This window comes from Podarcis cretensis, assembly GCF_951804945.1.
Source record: "Podarcis cretensis genome assembly, chromosome: 2".
In the NCBI taxonomy this organism is placed as follows: Eukaryota; Metazoa; Chordata; class Lepidosauria; order Squamata; family Lacertidae; genus Podarcis; species Podarcis cretensis.
In genome coordinates, this window is record NC_137171.1 from 31025593 (window position 1) to 31043516 (window position 17924).

A 17924-nucleotide genomic window follows, 5' to 3' on the forward strand; every position below is an offset into this window, starting at 1 on the left:
ATATTCCTTTGTGTGCATATTGTTTTCTGTTGGGCTTTTTGGGTTGTTTACTGTTTTATGGTTTAAAGTTGTTTCCTTAACTTCTCTATTTGCTTTCCTTTTTTAAATCTAAGACCAAACAAATACTTCTGTATTCTTTTGTATTTGTAAACTGTAGCACAGTGGTAGGGAACCTCAGACCTGTGTCCCAAATTAGGTGCTCCAGGACCTTCCCATTTGGCCTGCAATGTGGCCTTTTTGGGAGGGGAGGGGGGAGGAAGCCCACCTGCTCATCACTTCATGCCGGCGCATAAATGGTGAAGCTCTGGTGTCAAATTCCAAAGAAATGCTTGATAGAGCACACTATAAATGTGTGTTATAGTTGTTAGGGTACCTGATGTCATGGTGGTGTCTGGTGACTGATAAATGGGCAGCCCTGCCTACCCGTCGGAATGGTTTGCAGAGGGTGCCCCAATTCTTGGCCCGGATGATTTGCCAGATCCAAAATAGACTCACCTTGGCTCATCAGCCACACCCAGTTCCCCACCTTGGCTGTAATGTAATCCTTCATACTGAAGAAGGTTCACAGCATCTGCATTCTCTTGCCAAAGATCAGGGCTTTAATCCCTGCCCTATTAAACCTTGCTGCCTTGGTTGCATGATCCTGCTCTGTGCTGGGAACCGGATTGTGCAGCCAATGCAGGATTGAAAGCTGTCCTATCATCCATCAGCTGACAACACCGGTGACATCAGCTGATGGGCAGGTGGGTGTGGTTTGGAGGAAATGGCCTCCCTGAGCTAAATTAGTCCTGGTGTGCCAAGATTGGCCTAAGAGCTAGAGGTTCCCCACCCCCCCGGTCTGAAGAGTAGGGTGACCTCTAAAAATAGTGATAGCGATAAAGTACAAGTTCCTCCTTCTTCTTCCCCCTTTTCAAGGATCCCAAGTACCAGGAAGAATTCTGAGGGGACCATCTCCAAAAGCACATGCCCTGCATCCAACCGGGCAAGCATAGTCTCCGACCACATGAAGAAAAGCATGACCAATGGTGCCCTCGCGTCACCGCTGATGAGCAAGGTGAGTATCTGCATAGTCTGCCTGCCATCCAGAATTTCCCACCGTCGGAACTGTGTGTACTTTGAACCTCAAAAGGAAAGGGAAAAGTCTTAAGCTGAGCAGTGCAGATTCTGGGCTGAGGAGAAACAAAACCCAGTGATCTGAAAAAAAAACCCCAAAGTAAATTGAGAGCGAGTACCCTGAAGCTCTCTTCAGCTACTGAAAAATATTACGCAGTCTCCTCTTTGGCTTGGTATGTTATCTGCACACTTTTCATCAGCAGCCATAAGTGCAAGTTTATTTTTTTTTTGGGGGGGGGAATTGAACTTGAAAGCATACAAATGCACTGCAGCAGGCAGGCAGACAGCCCAAGACACTTATGAATTGTGGGGAGTGTACTACAAAAGATTGATGAAATTGTTGGGTTGATGCTTCCGATGCAGTCACAAAACTGGCATTTTGAGTGTTAATTTGTGGAGGAACTAAAGCCTTGTTCTGCCCCCAGCTTTGTTCTGCCCCCTGCAGCCTGAAGTGGTACAATCCACTCACAGGTTTACCACTTCTGTGGATTGTACCACTTCAGGCTGCAGGGGGGAAGGCTCACATGCCTGAATGTTTCTTTGCCTAGAAAACAAGATGGCAGTGAGAGGTTTGAGCCTAGCCGTTTCCCTAGCATTCCAACTTCCTATGTGAAGTACATCAAAATAACGCAAAAATGGGGGTGCGTTCCCTCACACAAGCCCTCTCCTGTGGTGTCAGTTGGTAAGGTCAATGAAGTTATTCGTTTTACCCCCAGTACAGTGGTACCTCCGGTTACAAACTTAATTCGTTCCAGAGTTCCATTCTTAACCTGAAACCGTTCTTAACCTGAAGTGCCACTTTAGCTAATGGGGTCTCCCGCTGCCACTGCACCACCAGCACACGATTTCTGTTCTCATCCTGAGGTAAAGTTCTTAACCCGAGGTACTACTTCCAGGTTAGCGGAGTCTGTAACCCAAAGTGTTTGTAACCTGAGGTACCACTGTACTCTTAGTAGCAGCTGAGTATTTAACTATTCCAGGCATTTGTTTAAACCAGTGGGACTTGGCATCTGTGAACCTGCTGTGTTCATACAGTATATGAAATAAAATCAAACCCAGGCATTTTGGTCTCTGGGTAGTTTTAGTGTAACATAATTTTTTTTAAAGGAGAGGGAATTTTACCAAGTCTTGGTATAGCAGTAACCCAAATCACCAAGATCAAAAATCTTCCAGAACCTGGCAATTGTAGCAGTCAAGACAGTCCTCTCCTGTTTTGAGAATAAGGTCAGAGCCCACCAACTTGAATGGTAATAAATGCATCAGTTGCTTCCCAGCGGATCAGATGGGGGAAATCTTAACCCTGAGTAATGTGTAAGTGAACTGCATGACTTTCATGCAGCTAGATAACCTTATATGCTGTCTGCTTATACATCTGGCAGTTTGCGGGTATTGTGTTTGGATTGGTCTGAACAGTTTATTGAGCAGGGGGAGCGGTTCCCATTTTGTGGTGTTGGCTCTCCACCTGTCTTCGTTCAACACCTATTATCTTCTGTCACTATAGAGGCAAGATGTGACGCAGGCCAGGAAGACGTTGGACCCTGAGGAACCTGGCGTCCCTGTTCCTCACAGCTCCTTTGCTTCCAACTCCAAACCCCAGAATGGGACGCTTCCTCCTTCTCCTCATCCGAAGCTCATCCCTGCTGTTGGGTTCTCCTCACCTAAGCTCCCTGCCAAGCTGTCTTTCCTAGACGACTTCAGCAAGAGGTCCAAGAAGCAGCCTCTCCTGCCACTCAAAACATCTCAGGACTTCAGTGAGGCCACCAGTGTCAGGGTGGAGATGGGCAAGCAGAGCTCCTGGGGGGACAAGGGCTTGGCATTGTCTTCACAGCCGCCAGAGGCTCCCAGAGGAGACCCCGAGGCCAAGGTTCGTGAGGAAGGCCCAGAGGTGCCGAGCAAGGCCTCCTCGCCTTTGACTTCTTCCTCCTCGTCTTCTTCCTCCTCGTCCTCTTCAAGCAGCTCCTTTTCCTCCAGTCCAGCACATCGCCCAGCCAAAGGACTCCCGCAGGCCACGATGGGTGTCAACGGCTACTGCTCATCTCAGGAATTGGACTGTGCCTCTGGGAAACCTGTTTCCGAGGACTCCAAGTTTGCCAAGCTGAAGTCGCCTTTGCTGGCTAATGTGACCAATCTGGAGCTGGGAAATACCATGTCCCCCCCACCTGCAAAAAAACTGGCCCTCTCTGCCAGGAAGGTGCGTTTTAGGGGTACTTTACCTCACCTACCTCCAAAGTGGTGGCAAAATGGAGTGGTGATTTGGGGGGGTGGGGTGGGGTAGATTCAGGCAGGGGGCATTTCAGGCTTGCAGCAGCACTGCAGACTCAATCGCATATCATGCAATCGTAGAGTTGGAAGGGATCATCTAGTTCAGGGTTTCCCAAACTTGGGTCTCCAGCTGTTTTTGGACTACAACTTCCATCATACCTAGCTAGCAGGACCAGTGGTCAGGGATGATGGGAATTGTAGTCCAGAAGCAGCTGGAAACCCAAGTTTGGGAAACTCTGACCCAACCCCCTGCAAGGCAGGAATATTTTGCCCAAAGTGGAGCTCGAACCCACAACCCTGAGATTAAGAGTCTCATGCTTAACCAACTGAGCTGTTTTGTAGGTAGGAACCCAGGGAGATTCATCACCTGGCCAGCTTGTAAGTCCCAAGTGCTTTCTGACTACCTTCCTTACCTGCCAATCCATTGTTGCATACTTGGGGGCAATACAACGGCCCACACATAATGCTAAGTCAAATCATGGCTTAGTGTGAAAAAGCAAATGTGCAGGTTCCCTGATTCAAGGATTGCGGCCACAGCACTCCTCTTGTGCTGCCCAGGGCAGAGCAGTGGCTTGGCCCAGGTTCAGATGCCGTTCTAAGCCAAACCATGGCTTGGTCCTGGGTAGCATGGCAGCAAGCAAAACCCGGGGAGGAGCAAAGCGGCTGAGATCTCCACTCCCGGAACTGGCGTGCGCCCTATTCATGCTCAGCCATGGTTTGGCTTGATTCTACCTGCGAACAAGCTCAGTATTCTTTTAAGCAGGTGTCTTGCCTTGCGAATGCATTCTGTGCAGGGGGACCCTGTTTCCCCAGACTCTAGGGGAGAAACTTGTGTTCTGTAGAGCTGGTCTCCCCTCATTCTTGCCCCTTCAAATCCTCTTGCTTGGTGAGGCCCATATTAAAGGAGGCATTTCGCTGCTCACAGGGCCAGAGCAGAGAGACCCTGGCTGGTTCTTTTCGTTCCTCTCTTTGGAAACAAGGAAATGGGAAGGTGCCTGTTGCCCATTGTTTTATTCTAACACTGTTCTGTCTTTATACATGTCCTTCCTTCTTTTCCCTTTGTTTCTAACAGCAAACACTTTTCTGATTCTTTTTCCCTGTCCCACCCCCACCTGTTCTTTTGTTTTCCCCCTCCCCTCTCTTCTTGCTCTGCCCCCTGGGGTCACGGAAACCTCTTTTTAGACCACCAAGTTTTTATTTATGTCAATAACTACAGGGCAGCAACACACTGCAGAAACTGAGCAGCAGTGAGCGCCTGGCGCCGCCCCAACCTCCACCAGCTGCTACAAAAACCACCCACCCCGTCTGTGCCGCTGCGCTCGACTATCCCAGGTGAGCTCCTGGGGCCCTTGCGGGGGTGGGGGGCGGTCATAACCCTGGCCTGGCTTTCTGAACCCTGTCCTTGCTGTGTGGCTCTTTGGCTTGTCATAATAAGTCACTGTAGCGTTTGGTACTTTTCTGAAGCAAAGCCTTTCTGGATTTGAGGGTGTTGCTGCAATTGCTAACATGTGCCTTGAAGCCCACCTGTTACTGGGTGTTGTGTCTGGTTTGGGTGCTTTGGGCAAATGGACAGGGAATGAGAAACGTCACCCCGCTTGGACATTATGTGTGAGAGCAGCCTCTGTGTTTTTTTAATTTGTGTTTTATACACACACACACACACACACACACACAGTGGTACCTCTGGTTGTGAACGGGATCTGTTCTGGAGGCCCTTTCGTGACATAAAAAGAGCGCAACCCGCAGTGGTGCGTCTGTGCGCACACGGGTTGTGATTCCCCGCTTCTGCGCATGCGCATGGCGTCATTTGGCACGTCTGCGTATGCGCGAGCGGCCAAACCCGGAAGTAACCCTTTCCAGCACTTCCGGATCACCGCAGGACATAACCTGAAAGAACGTAACATGAAGCGGACGTAACATGAGGTATGACTATATATGTTTGTGTGTTGGAGGAATTCCTAGAGCAGATTGTGGGGGCGGGGGAGTTGTCGAACTGGTGATCCTTATGCTAACAGGATACTTGCATAGTACTGCATTGGATGCAAGCCTCTGTTAGTCCTCAGAGTTGACCAGTTGCAGATAGTTGGCATGACCAACTTAGGTCCATTAGTTTCAGTGGGTCTACTTTATCTTCGTTGGGTGCAACCCCATAGTAAGTATTAACAGATTAGTGACAAGCATAATGCAATAAATATTTTTAAACCTATGTACATCCTAATGGCCACACATCACATAAAATGCATCTGTTTTAAGACAGTATAATTGTATATTGCATTAAAAGTAGCACATGGTTCGTTTAATCATATGTGACTCCGGTCACATCAAGTCAATAGAATAAAACTTCCAATTTCAAATGTACTCGTCGATACGGCGTTCAACTTTTTTCTTTTTATATTGATTCCACCCATGCTCCTCATATTTGACCTGTATTTCAACCTACATCTTACCAAATAATTGGGGTTCTCAGTTTATTATCACGTGGTCAACCTCTGCCTGTTTATGTTTTTAAATTTCACCATATGTTCTAGGTCCCAAACATTTCCTATCCAAGCCTCTGATTGAAGAGGGTCTGGTTTTCCCCAAGCCTGACATGTGGTCATACAGGCTGCTATTGCTATAAGCCGGACTGTCATTTTGAGATCTTCTTGGGGGTCCCACAATTCCTTTAAAATAGCCCGATAATACTACTGCTAAAACAGGTGCATGCAGGGCTGCATCCTATTCTGGGCACCTTTCTGTGGCAAAAGTGGGGCGAGCTAGGAATGTAAATTTTGTCCTTGCGCAGTAGGCAAGTTTCTAAATACACTCATGCACCCCTCTAGAATCCTACATCCAGGCAACCGGAGTTTGATGGCACATACCAACCAGATAAAAACCCTTGAGAGGGTATGAAGTAGGACTGGCAAGGGCTGTGGCTCGGGGAGAGGGATCGTGGCCCACGGATGCTCGTGAGGGCCATATCAAGGCCTAGAGTGGCCGCATCTAGCCCCTGTGCCTGAGGTTCTGCATCCATCTAGTAAGGGCTGTCTTGGTAATTCATAATCCAATACTTTATTTCTCTTAATACATGATTCCAGGCCACCATCTCTTGCCGTATAACCTCGCATCAGTGCAGTCTTCCTTCCCCACCCTTTTACTAGCGCTCAGTTGAGAGTCTTTTGCATTGAGAGTCTTGTTGGCTCGCGTTGTTCATCTGAGTTCTCCAGGGACAACTGTACTTCTGGGTGCAAGTCTGCCAACAGTCCAGCCTCTGCAGAGGTGCACAACTGCATTGCTCTGTACTGCAAGCTTTTTATGCTACGGCGAGACACTCTGTTCTTTGAGACTAAACTCTTAAAAGCAATACAAATTAGCTTATACTTAGGTAGCAAAGCATCTGCATGCTTTGAATACAGATGGAACTTAAGGGGTTGTTTATCCTGCAAGAAGCAGTGCAGAACAGAGCAATAGAAGGAGGTGATCTCTAGGGAAATGCCCATGCAAGGCAGGGTGGGCGGGTTCTCACTGCTCCAGAAAACCCCAAGAATTATTGTGAACGGCCTTAAAATATTCAAATATAGCTCCACAATCTGGTGAATATAAAAACTCAAGCACCAAAGTGCCTTGGCGGGAGAGCTTTGAATTTGGCTCTGAAATAACTCCTCAATTAGGGCATAGAAATCATCCAGCCCAGAAGAACTCCACGCCTGTGTTGTGGAAATGTGCTAGCTGACTGTCCTATGAATATCTTTAGGTGAATAAATCTCTATAGATTGAGCTAGAAGTGGCATGGAGCTTAGGACCCTCGTACCTACGGGACTGCCTCTCCTGGTATGCCCCGCAGAGGACCTTAAGATCCATAAATAGCAACACCCTAGAGGTCCCGGGCCCTAAGGAAGTCAGATTAGCCTCAACCAGAGCCAGGGCCTTTTCAACACTGGCTCCGGCCTGGTGGAATGCTCTGTCTCATGAGACCAGGGCCCTGCAGAATCTGATTTCTTTCTGCAGGGCCTGTAAGACAGAGTTGTTCCACCTGGCCTTTGGCTGGGAATCAACTTGATCCCCTCCCCCTCTTTCCTTTTTCCTTTTTCCTTCTGTGATGGAACTCCTATTTGGGGACTTCCCTGGCTTTTTTCTGGACCAGTCTGGATAGTTGACCTTGGTGAAGATTTGACATTTTCATCCCCCAAAAGTTTTTGATTTGAGTTTCTACTGAAATGAGTCTGCATTTTAATGTTGTATTTTAATCTTGTTTTTAAGTTGTATTTTAATCAATTGTTTTTATACCTGGTGTTAGCCGCCCTGACGGCAGGGTATAAATAAATTATTATTATTATTATTATTATTATTATTATTATTATTATTATTGAGGAAACATTGCAGGGTCAGTGAAGTGGGGTTGGGCCTTTGGGATAGGGGCAGAAACAGTTCCAAAGCCTGACGCCATACCAGTCTTAAGCCTGGAGGGAGCTGAATGTTTATTAATGCCTAGGACATGTGGGGTGGTCTGCCTCTGTATCCCAGTTGCTGCAGATCACAAGTAGGGAAAGGGCTGTTGTGCCCAAGTCCTGGGCACCTGGTTGACCACTCTGAGAACAGAATGTAGAATTAGATGCATGAATCCAACAGGGCTTTCCTTTGCTTCGGTTGACAATGCTTTGTCCTTCTGGGTGATGTATGGGGACCATTTATGTTGTGAAAGAGGCTGGCACTGGCTCTCTTTTAGAAGAGAAACGGGTGTGGTCTTCTGCAGAGACTTCTGCCACTTTGGTGTCGGTTGGCTCTTAGCTTTGTCTGTGTGTGATTCTCTAGGACGCCCTCATCTGCTTCCAAATCTTCAGCGCCTCCACCGCCGGCCAGCAGCGCCTTTGTCAAACCCTTGCCCAGCTTCAAATCATGCTGCCTCTCTGCCGCCCCTCTGCCGCCACCTGCGGTGCCCAAAGAGGCACTGAGCCACTCTTGCCCAGACTGGGACAAGAGGCCTTTCCTTGCCAGCTCCAAGAAGAGGAAAAGGAAGCGTAGCCTCTCGGAGGAAGAACAAGGCACCCATTGCATCCCAAGCACACGAACCATTGGTGCAGAGGGAACCTGCCTCTCCAACCCACCCAGGAAGAAGAGGCAACTTGAGGAAAATGGCAGGCCTGGAGACTCCTCTCCTGAACCGGAATCTGACTTGGTGGCAGCCAGGAAGGGAGAGGAAGAGGGAATAGCTGGAGGCTGCAAGGTAGCAGATCCTAGTCTAGCTAATTCCACCCAAAAGAGGAAAAAGAAGAAAAAGAAAAGGAAGCTGCAGCAAACAGAGGAAGACTGTAAGTCTTTGCTGTCCCCTGTGAACAGGTGAGTGTTAGCTTGGTTGTCTTTTCTAGGGGAAGGGCTTTGCTCGGAGGGAGAAACATGAGCACTTGACATCTCCATCATCTGGAGGTGCATGCCTGGGAATCCTTGGATCTTGACTGTTTTCACACACTAATACCTCATCCTGTAGAATTCTATCGGTTATATTTTATCTGTGCAATCAGAATGAATTTCAGGAACCAACATGTCTTTTCTGTGCAGCCAGAACAGGAGCAGTGAACAGCGTTATAGGTAAGTGTGGTGGGATAATGAGCTGCTTGTGCGTTGAAACTCGATCCCTCAGAGCTGACTCAGTGTAGTGAAACTCTGCCTTGAGAGGAGCCCTTGGGCATGGCTCCCTCAGTCGCTGGTAGAATCTGACAGTGGGCGTTTGCGGAAGCGTTTCCAACATAAAAGCTGTTTCACAGACATGCGCCTCCTGGATTCCCTGCGTGACAGTTTCCGGCGGGGGGTGGGAGTTCTTAAGGGCTGTTCTGATACCTCCTCGCTGTTCCCACTGGAAGTATCCCAGAGCCTCCCCTCCGACTCCCTTTCCTTTGGAGCTCTCGCACTCCCCCTACTGGTTCCCTCTTCTGCTGAAGAAGAGGCTCTCCTATTCTCCTGAAGCCTTTTCACCACCTGTCCTTCCGATGGCAGTTCCCTGACATCCACCTCCCCCCCAGGGCCCCCTTCACCCCCTCCCGCCTCTTTTCTTACTGGCGGCGAGGACGGAAATCCCTGGAAAGAACTCCCCTCATCCTCCGAGGATTCAAACACTTCTAACCACTGCCTACCGCCTCTTTCCCCCTCTTCCTCTTCTTCGTCGGAATCTGTTTCCACCTCCACTTCCGACTCTGGGAACCCTTCAAATTCCCCTTCCTCATCTGTAGTCCCGAAGTGTTCCCTCCTAAACCTTGCCACTGGTTGTGGTTTACTTGGGAAACGCCGATGAAACGTTTCTATTAAAATCTCGTCTTTGACTTCCTCTGCCGGTACCCATGCGTTTTCTGACTCTTCCTCCCCCTCCCATTCTACCAAGTATTCCACCTGATTCCCCTTCCACCTGGAATCAATGATCCCTGCCACATCCATGTTGCGTTCTCTCTCTTCTATGACGGGTGTCCGGGTGACCTTCCTCTCATGTTCCCCCCACTCACACCCCTCTCTGTATGGCGACAGTAATGACCTGTGAAACACTGGATGCAATTTCATGTGACTGGGCAATCGGAGTTTGAATGCTACTGGGTTCACCTGCTGTATGACCTCAAAGGGTCCCAACCGTTTGGGTCTCAATTTCTTACACCCTCCCTTGAACGGCAGTCCTTGGGTGGATAGCCACACCCGGTTACCCACCCTTATAGTTTCGCCTTCCCTCCTATTTCTGTCAGCTTGCTTCTTATATTCTTCTTTGGCTTTCTCTAAGTTGAGTTGGAGCTGACGGTGGATCGCTTCCATCTCTTCAACAAAATTTTCCGCTGCAGGTACACTCCACCTTCCCCCGCCCTCTCCTGGAAACGCCCGAGGATGACACCCATAATTGGCTAGAAAGGGACTCATCCCTGTGGACACGTTCTCCGCGTTGTTGTAGGCAAATTCTGCCAGAGGTAACCAGTCCACCCAATCCGTTTCTCTGTCCTTTACATAACACCTCAGATATTGTTGCAAAACCCCGTTTGCCCTTTCTGCTTGCCCATTTGTTTCTGGGTGTCTGGCGGTGGAAAAACTTACCTCCACATGCAACATGCTCATTAGTTTCCTCCAGAACCTAGAAGTAAATTGTTTTCCTCTGTCGCTCAAAACCCTCAAGGGGGCGCCATGCAACCTAAAAATGTGCTCCACAAACAACCTTGCGGTTTCTTCCGCTGTCACTGCATGTGAACAAGCTATAAAGTGGCACATCTTAGTTAGTAGATCTACCACCACCATGACCGCGGTTTTCCCTTTGGATCTCGGTAGATCGGTCATGAAGTCTATGGATACCATCTCCCATGGCCTTTCTGGGGTGGGTAAGGGTTCTAATAACCCCGCTGGCGCCAACCTCTCTCCCTTTGCTCTTTGGCACCTGTCGCATCCCCTGACATACTCCCGCACGTCCTCCCGCACCTTGGGCCACCAAAACTCCCTGGTAACCAACCACATGGTTTTGTGCTGCCCGAAGTGCCCCGCCGTGGGGCTGTCATGCAACTGCTTAAGCACCCGCCCTCTTAGTTCCCCACCTGGTATGTAGAGCGCCCCTTTGTAATATAGTTTTCCGTTCTTTTCCTCAAACCCCCCTGCGTTCTCACCTGTCTCCCTGAGTTCCCTAAGTTTCTCTTGGGCATATTCATCGTTTTCAATACCCTCTACCAGTTCTCTTTGCCCCACCAATGCCGCCCCACAAACCCAGTGGTCCTCTGAGATGATATGTCTTTCTTCCGCCCCTCCTTCCCCCTCCAAGTACTCAGGTTTTCTGGAGAGAGCGTCCGCCCTGACATTCTCAGCCCCTGGCACGTAGCGAATCTCAAAATTGAACTTGGAGAACTCTTGCGCCCATCTTACTTGTCTCTGGTTCAACACTCGGGCTGTCCTCCAGTATTCTAGATTTTTGTGGTCTGTCCGCACTTGAACCTTGTGTTGCGCTCCAATCAACAGGTGTCTCCATCTCTTGAACGCTTCGTGGACAGCGAGTAATTCTCTGTCGTACACTGTATAATTCCTCTCAGACTTGTTCAATTTCCTCGAGAAGAAGGCACACGGCCTCCATTCCGACGTATTCGCTCCTGGCTGCAGAAGCACGGCCCCCACCGCTCTGTCAGACGCGTCGGTTTCCACCCTCATCGGCTGCTGCAGATCCACGTGTAAGAGTTGTTCTTCCGAAGCAAACGCCCTCTTTAAACTTTCGAAAGCTCGCTGCGCTTCTTCCGTCCAGACAAATTTCTTCTTACTGCTGAGACAATCCGTGATGGGGGCTGTTAAATGGGCGAAGTTCTTGATGAACTTCCGATAGAAGTTTCCGAACCCCAAAAACCTCTGCACATCTTTCTTAGTTTTCGGTGGCCTCCATTCCAGCACCGCTTGCACCTTGCTAGGATCCATGGCCAGCCCCTTGTCCGACAACCGGTACCCAAGGAATTCCACCTCCCTGGTGTGGAACTGACACTTCTCCAGTTTCACCCACAGCTGGTTTTCTTGCAGTTTGCTCAGTACTTCTCGCACATCTCGCACATGCTGCTCTTCATCCTCCGAGTACACCAGTACATCGTCCAAGAACGCAGCGCAGTTCTTGTACAGCAATGGTCCTAGTACGTGATTCATGAATGATTGAAATACTGCGGAACCCGCTTGGAGGCCGAAGGGCATAACGCAGTACTCAAATGCCCCCAAGGGGGTGAACATAGTGGTTTTCCACTCATCTCCCTTTCTCATACGTATCAGGTTATACGCCCCCCTCAGGTCCAGCTTGGTAAAAATCTTCCCTTTTCTCACCCGGGTCAGAATGTCATCGATTCTGGGCATAGGGAAGCTCACGGGTTCGGACACTGCGTTTAGGCCCCTGAAATCCACAATTAATCTCGGTTTGTCCGAGTTTTTTTTGTCTACAAAGAACACTGGACTACCCCCCACCGCTCGTGACTCCCTGATGAACCCACGCTTGAGGTTTTTGTCAATAAACTCCCTTAGCTCCTGCATTTCTCTGTCAGACATTGCATACACCTTGCCCACTGGCAATTGCGCCCCTGGAAGTAAGTTGATTTGGCAGTCAAAGGGTCTGTGCGGGGGTAGTTTATCTGCTTCCCTTTCGCTGAAGACGTCGGCAAAATCTGCATATTGTCGTGGTACCCTACCTTGTTCCATTGCTTCTATCTTTGCTAACGTGGCCTGAGTCCCTACTTGGCCCCCTCTTTCTGTGCAGTGTCCCATACAATGTGCTGACCCAAAGGAAACCACTCTCTGGTGCCATCCCACAAGCGGATCATGCAGCGCTAGCCAGCTCATCCCCAAAATGATGGGCGCTCCTCCCAACGTGGCTATATTAAACGCTATCCGTTCTGTGTGTCTTGCCACCCTCATTGTCATGGGGACAGTTTGCTGGTCTACTTCTCCCCCCAACAGCGCCCTCCCATCAATCGTGGTCACCTGCAGGGGATTTTTTAAAGGAATGGTTTGTATCTGATGGGCGGCTGCAAACTCCTTACTCATAAAGTTGCAGGAGCTGCCTGAGTCTAGTAACGCCTTCACTTTTAGTGGGTGTCCGTTTGCCAGCTCCAGCAATACCTCTATTACAAGAGCTGGTCTTGGGGGTTCTGGCGTGGGCACATTTACTGTTCCTTGGCCTGGCTGCTGTGCCCCGTCGGTGGCAGCCAGGCGTTGGCTTTTACTTGCTCCTTAGCTCCTTCTCCCTCCTCCCCAACAGCTCCCGCCATTCCTTGCCATTCCTTTCTTTGCGGACAAACTCTGGCAAAATGACCTGGCTGTTGGCAGAGAAAACATTTCTTGGCGCCTTTTCCCTCCTTCTTCCGCCCTTCACTGGGGTTTGAAATTGCGCGCGCGCGCGCTGTTCCGATTTCCATCGGCTCTGCTGGCAGAGAAGGCTGCTCTGGCATCTCTGGAATGCGGAAATCCCTCCAACGCTCCCCTTTCCCTTCCCGCTTCTCCAAGGCTCTGGCCTCCTGGCGTGAGCCTATGGCCAGCGCTGATTTAGTCAGAAGGTCCATAGACTCCGCCCTGGGCCCCCGGGAAAGTTCGTCTTTCACTGCCGAAGATAGTCCTTCTTCGAACAGCATTTGTATCGGTTCCGCTGACAAATCCCATCCTAATTTATGGATCAACATGGTGAACTCAGTCCAGTACTCACGGACAGATCGGTTCCCTTGTTTACACGCCATTAACTGCCTGCGCGCCACTCCCTGCTCAATCTCGCTGGAAAACATCAGATCCATGGCGCGAAAAAACTTCCTTGTGTCCCTTAGGGCTTCATTATTGGCTGCCATTAGTGGTCTCACCCAATCTCTGGCCGGGCCTTCGAGATGCCCAATCACAAAAGCAACCCTCGAATCCTCATCAGGAAAATCATCAAACTGCAGATTGAGGGCATATTGCCTCTCAGTCCTGAAGGCTTGATAATTCCTGGGATCACCCCCAAACTTCTGCACCAGTCCTGGCACTTTCCTCGAGAGCTGGGCGGCTTTCCCCTTTTCTGCATCATGAGCCCTCCTCTCCTCCAACCTCGCCGTTTGCAGAGCTAACTGTACCTCCAACATCCTGTACCTTTCTTCCAGGCTAGGACCGGCTGCAGCTGCTCCCCCATCTCCGGCTCCGGCTGGGTTGCTCATGATGCCTCTTTGCACAAGCTGCTTTCAGGGACTGTCAGATTGCTGTGGTGGGATAATGAGCTGCTTGTGCGTTGAAACTCGATCCCTCAGAGCTGACTCAGTGTAGTGAAACTCTGCCTTGAGAGGAGCCCTTGGGCATGGCTCCCTCAGTCGCTGGTAGAATCTGACAGTGGGCGTTTGCGGAAGCGTTTCCAACATAAAAGCTGTTTCACAGACATGCGCCTCCTGGATTCCCTGCGTGACAGTTTCCGGCGGGGGGTGGGAGTTCTTAAGGGCTGTTCTGATACCTCCTCGCTGTTCCCACTGGAAGTATCCCAGAGCCTCCCCTCCGACTCCCTTTCCTTTGGAGCTCTCGCACTCCCCCTACTGGTTCCCTCTTCTGCTGAAGAAGAGGCTCTCCTATTCTCCTGAAGCCTTTTCACCACCTGTCCTTCCGATGGCAGTTCCCTGACAGTAAGTGAGGCTTGTCTTCACTTAACCCACCCCACTGCCTGCTCAGTTATGAAGCATATTCTTATGTTATGAATGGTCTGCTCACCATTAGCGAAAAGAGGTCAGAAATAGGCCATTGTATATGTGGACTGTCCCTGGATCAAGTAACTTTCCTTAAGCTCTCAAAGGTCTTAACCTAGCTCAAGGTTGTCATCTGAATCATCTGAACTAGCCAGATGTTTAACTGCGAATCAATCACAGTCAATCCTTCATTTGAAAAATAAGGCTTTGGAGCCGTCTTGCCCAAAAATGGCAACTGGACATTCCATTTTGGCGACTTTAACCTTGGTTTGAGGAGCCATTTGGCACCTAGGCTTATATATCTGAGTTTCTAAGCCATGAAGACTTAGACTAAGCTCTCAGACCCCTCTGAATTGCTAGGTTGCTTACATTGCTAGGTAGGAGTGTGTTTCCTTGTTACCTGTGGCTCAAGGGTCTTTGGGCCTCCCTCCTGCCCCCCCCCCCACCTTCAATAATAATAATAAATAATAAAACAAGTGGAGCCTTTGAGCCTAGTGGAACCTGGCATTGCCCTGTGTTTACACCAGTCCTTCCTGCTGCCTTTTGGACCAATGTTTTGCATAATCCTGGCCCTTCCTGTCTGGTTGACCATCCTCTTTCCTCCCCTTTAAAGGACTGTGCCTACAAACCTGAGGCACTTTTATATTTTTGAGGCTTCAATCCTGTGCAAGCTCAATTGGGAGTAAAATCCGCTAAGCAGAGTGAGTTCGTCTTCTGAGTAGAGATGTAGATGTATTAAACAGGCCAAAAGGTAAAAAGGTAAAGGGACCCCTGACCATTAGGTCTAGTCATGGCTGACTCTGGGGTTGTGGTGCTCATCTCACTTTACAAGCCGAGGGAACCGGCGTACAGCTTCCAGGTCATGTGGCCAGCATGACTAAGCCGCTTCTGGCGAACCAGAACAGCGCACGGAAATGCCGTTTACCTTCCCGCCGGAGCGGTACCTATTTATCTACTTGCACTTTGACGTGCTTTTGAACTGCTAGGTTGGCAGGAGCAGGGACCGAGCAACGGGAGCTCACCCCGTCGCGGGAATTCGAACCGCCGACCTTCTGATCGGCAAGTCCTAGGCTCTGTGGTTTAACCCACAGCAGTCTTCTGAGTAGAGCTGTAGATGTATTAAACAGGCCAAAAGGTACAGCTCGATAATTTTGATAAGAAGAAAGCAAGCACAGTATATAGTTCCCCCAAAAGTTCCTCTTCCTCACCCTTGTAAAATGAAAACTCCGAGGGAGGGGGAAGTATGCCTCCCAGATTTTCCAGAAGCCTGGTGCCTCTTATCTGTGTATAACTAAAAATAGGTTTTGGGATTCTGCCGCTGCTACTGGTACAGACTGCGGGGCGTTTTGCTCAGATGCATTTTGCAGAATATACATCTGCCTAGAGATGAAACTGACGGTTTCTGACTGGCATGCTCTTTGTATGCCTGATCCTTTTAAGCAAGATCATGTAGCTGAAGGCTAGGCTTGACATACATCAGGAAAATTCCTGATATGTCCTCGCTTTCAGGTGTAAAAAATGGCGTTGGGGGAATTTTGCCGAAATGTCTGGGAAACCCAGATGTCAGGCAACGCAATGGAAAAAGCAGCAGAAACAGCTCCAGAAGCTTAGAATCACTATTTTGGGGGAGGTTCCTCCCCCCCCCCCCCAAAAAAGCTCAACTTTTTGAAATAATGCAACCTTACTGAAGGCTAAATCTGGACCCTCTCAGAAACATGGGCTGCTGGTTGCTGGATAAGACATGGAAATTTGGAAAGGAAAGGAAATCATATAAATATGCTTACTTTTCTGAGTGCTAGTCTTTATGCGGCCCCAAACAGCACCATATTGGCACAGATATATTAGGCTTGGGGTGACCTCAAGGTTTGCAGAAGGAAAAACAGTAGGGGGGAGAGCCCCGGAATAGCCCAGTAAGGACTGTGCATGCTCAGTACCACATAATGCTGACTGGTTCTTTGTGGAGAGGGGGATGAACTAAATATCTGGGAAGAGGGGCATGTTTAGCTGGTTGGAATCCTGAACTGGAACACCCACTCGCTCCAGTTCAGCATTTTGTTGTGAGACTTCGCTCACATGTATAGCGGTCTTCATCTTTGGAATTTATATATAAATACGCGACGAGCCCTTTTGTGTCCTATTTCATTCTTTTATGCAGAAAGTTCAGTTTTGATGGAGGCCATTTTAAGAGACTGGTTTTTATTTTTACCTATTTATGATGCCCTTCATCATAAGATCTCTGGGTGATTCACAGAATAAAAAACAGGATAAAAACAAGTAAATAAGTAAAACAAAACATCAAAACAGTACCCCACCCTTTCCCACAGACACATTTAAAAGGTGGTAGAGTATTAATCAGCCAAAGGCCTGGTTGAAGAGGAACGTTTTCACCTGGTGCCTATATATATATATATATGTAAAATAAATGAAGGCACCAGGTGAACTTCCCTGGGGCGACTATTCAACAAACGGAGCCACCACAGAGATGTTGCCACCCTCTGTACTCCGAATGGAGGGGGCACACAAAGAAGGGCCTCAGATGATGATCTCAGAGTCCATTTGGGTTCATATGGGGAAAGGGTCCTTGGGGTGGTATTCTTCGTACTTTCTCATCACATTCAGACACAGTTTTAAAGCAGGTTATTTTAAAGCAATGGCTGCTGATTGTACTTTTTTCTGGGTGGGTGGGAGGAACAGTTCTAACTTTTTAAAAATAAATGAATAAAACCAAATGGGTTGGCTGTTGTTTTTTAATCCACTTTGCAGCTGCCCTCCACAGCGCGAGGCAGAAGCCTGCCTAATAGCCCATGAGCCGGTGGAGGAGTCCTGTAGCCTGAAGAAGAAGAAGAAAAAGAAGCAGCAGCAGCTTCCTTGCCCAGCTTCAGACAGCGGCAGCCCTGCTGGAGAGAGCGAGCACCGAAAGCACAAGAGGAGGGAGAAGCAGGGGGGCTCTGTGCCAGAGGCCAGCAGCCCCCAAGAAGAACAGAGAGAAAATGGCCTTTCCTCTGCTAGAATCAACCCCCCAGGTTTGAGACATATCTATATCTTAGGTGTGTGTGTGCGGAGAAAGGAGATTTAGAGTGGGGGACAGTGTACCCCCCAGTTCAGATCAGCTCCTAGAATGGGCATAGGGGAGCTTGGACTTGCTGCAGTTCTAAGCTAGGCTGAGCTGCCATCAGCTCCACTGTATCTGTGAAGAGCAGTAGTGACACTTGCTCCGAACCCAGAGCTCTTTTTGGGACGCGGAAGAACTGTTACCTATTTATATATTTATATGTACACACACACACACAGACACACACACAAGTGGTTTCCTTATGTCCAAACAAAAGCAATATAGGTGCCTAACTGTCAGGACTGGTCATTGTCCTCTTCAGATCACCACACAAACACTTCTTGTTCTTTTATAACTTT

At 49.0% G+C, this 17924-nt stretch overlaps 2 protein-coding genes and 1 long non-coding RNA gene across 8 annotated transcripts in view; 2 read left to right on the plus strand and 1 right to left on the minus strand.

The window, feature by feature from the left end:
• LOC307210012 (autocrine proliferation repressor protein A-like) overlaps window positions 1-17924 on the minus strand; it is a 229564-nt gene that overhangs the window by 31856 nt on the left and 179784 nt on the right. The window lies entirely within an intron of this gene.
• USP36 (ubiquitin specific peptidase 36) overlaps window positions 1-17924 on the plus strand; it is a 37332-nt gene that overhangs the window by 14724 nt on the left and 4684 nt on the right. For all 6 annotated transcript variants that reach the window (XM_079964291.1, XM_079964292.1, XM_079964289.1 and 3 more), the window contains exons 12-16: window positions 916-1054; window positions 2615-3304; window positions 4592-4707; window positions 8167-8691; window positions 17277-17536. In XM_079964291.1, the coding sequence (XP_079820417.1) occupies window positions 916-1054; window positions 2615-3304; window positions 4592-4707; window positions 8167-8691; window positions 17277-17536 (1730 nt within the window). The remainder of the gene's footprint in view (window positions 1-915; window positions 1055-2614; window positions 3305-4591; window positions 4708-8166; window positions 8692-17276; window positions 17537-17924) is intronic.
• Window positions 8698-16925, plus strand: LOC307209334. Its single transcript, XR_013835549.1, has 2 exons — window positions 8698-8940; window positions 14463-16925. It is a non-coding gene; the product is annotated as an uncharacterized lncRNA (long non-coding RNA).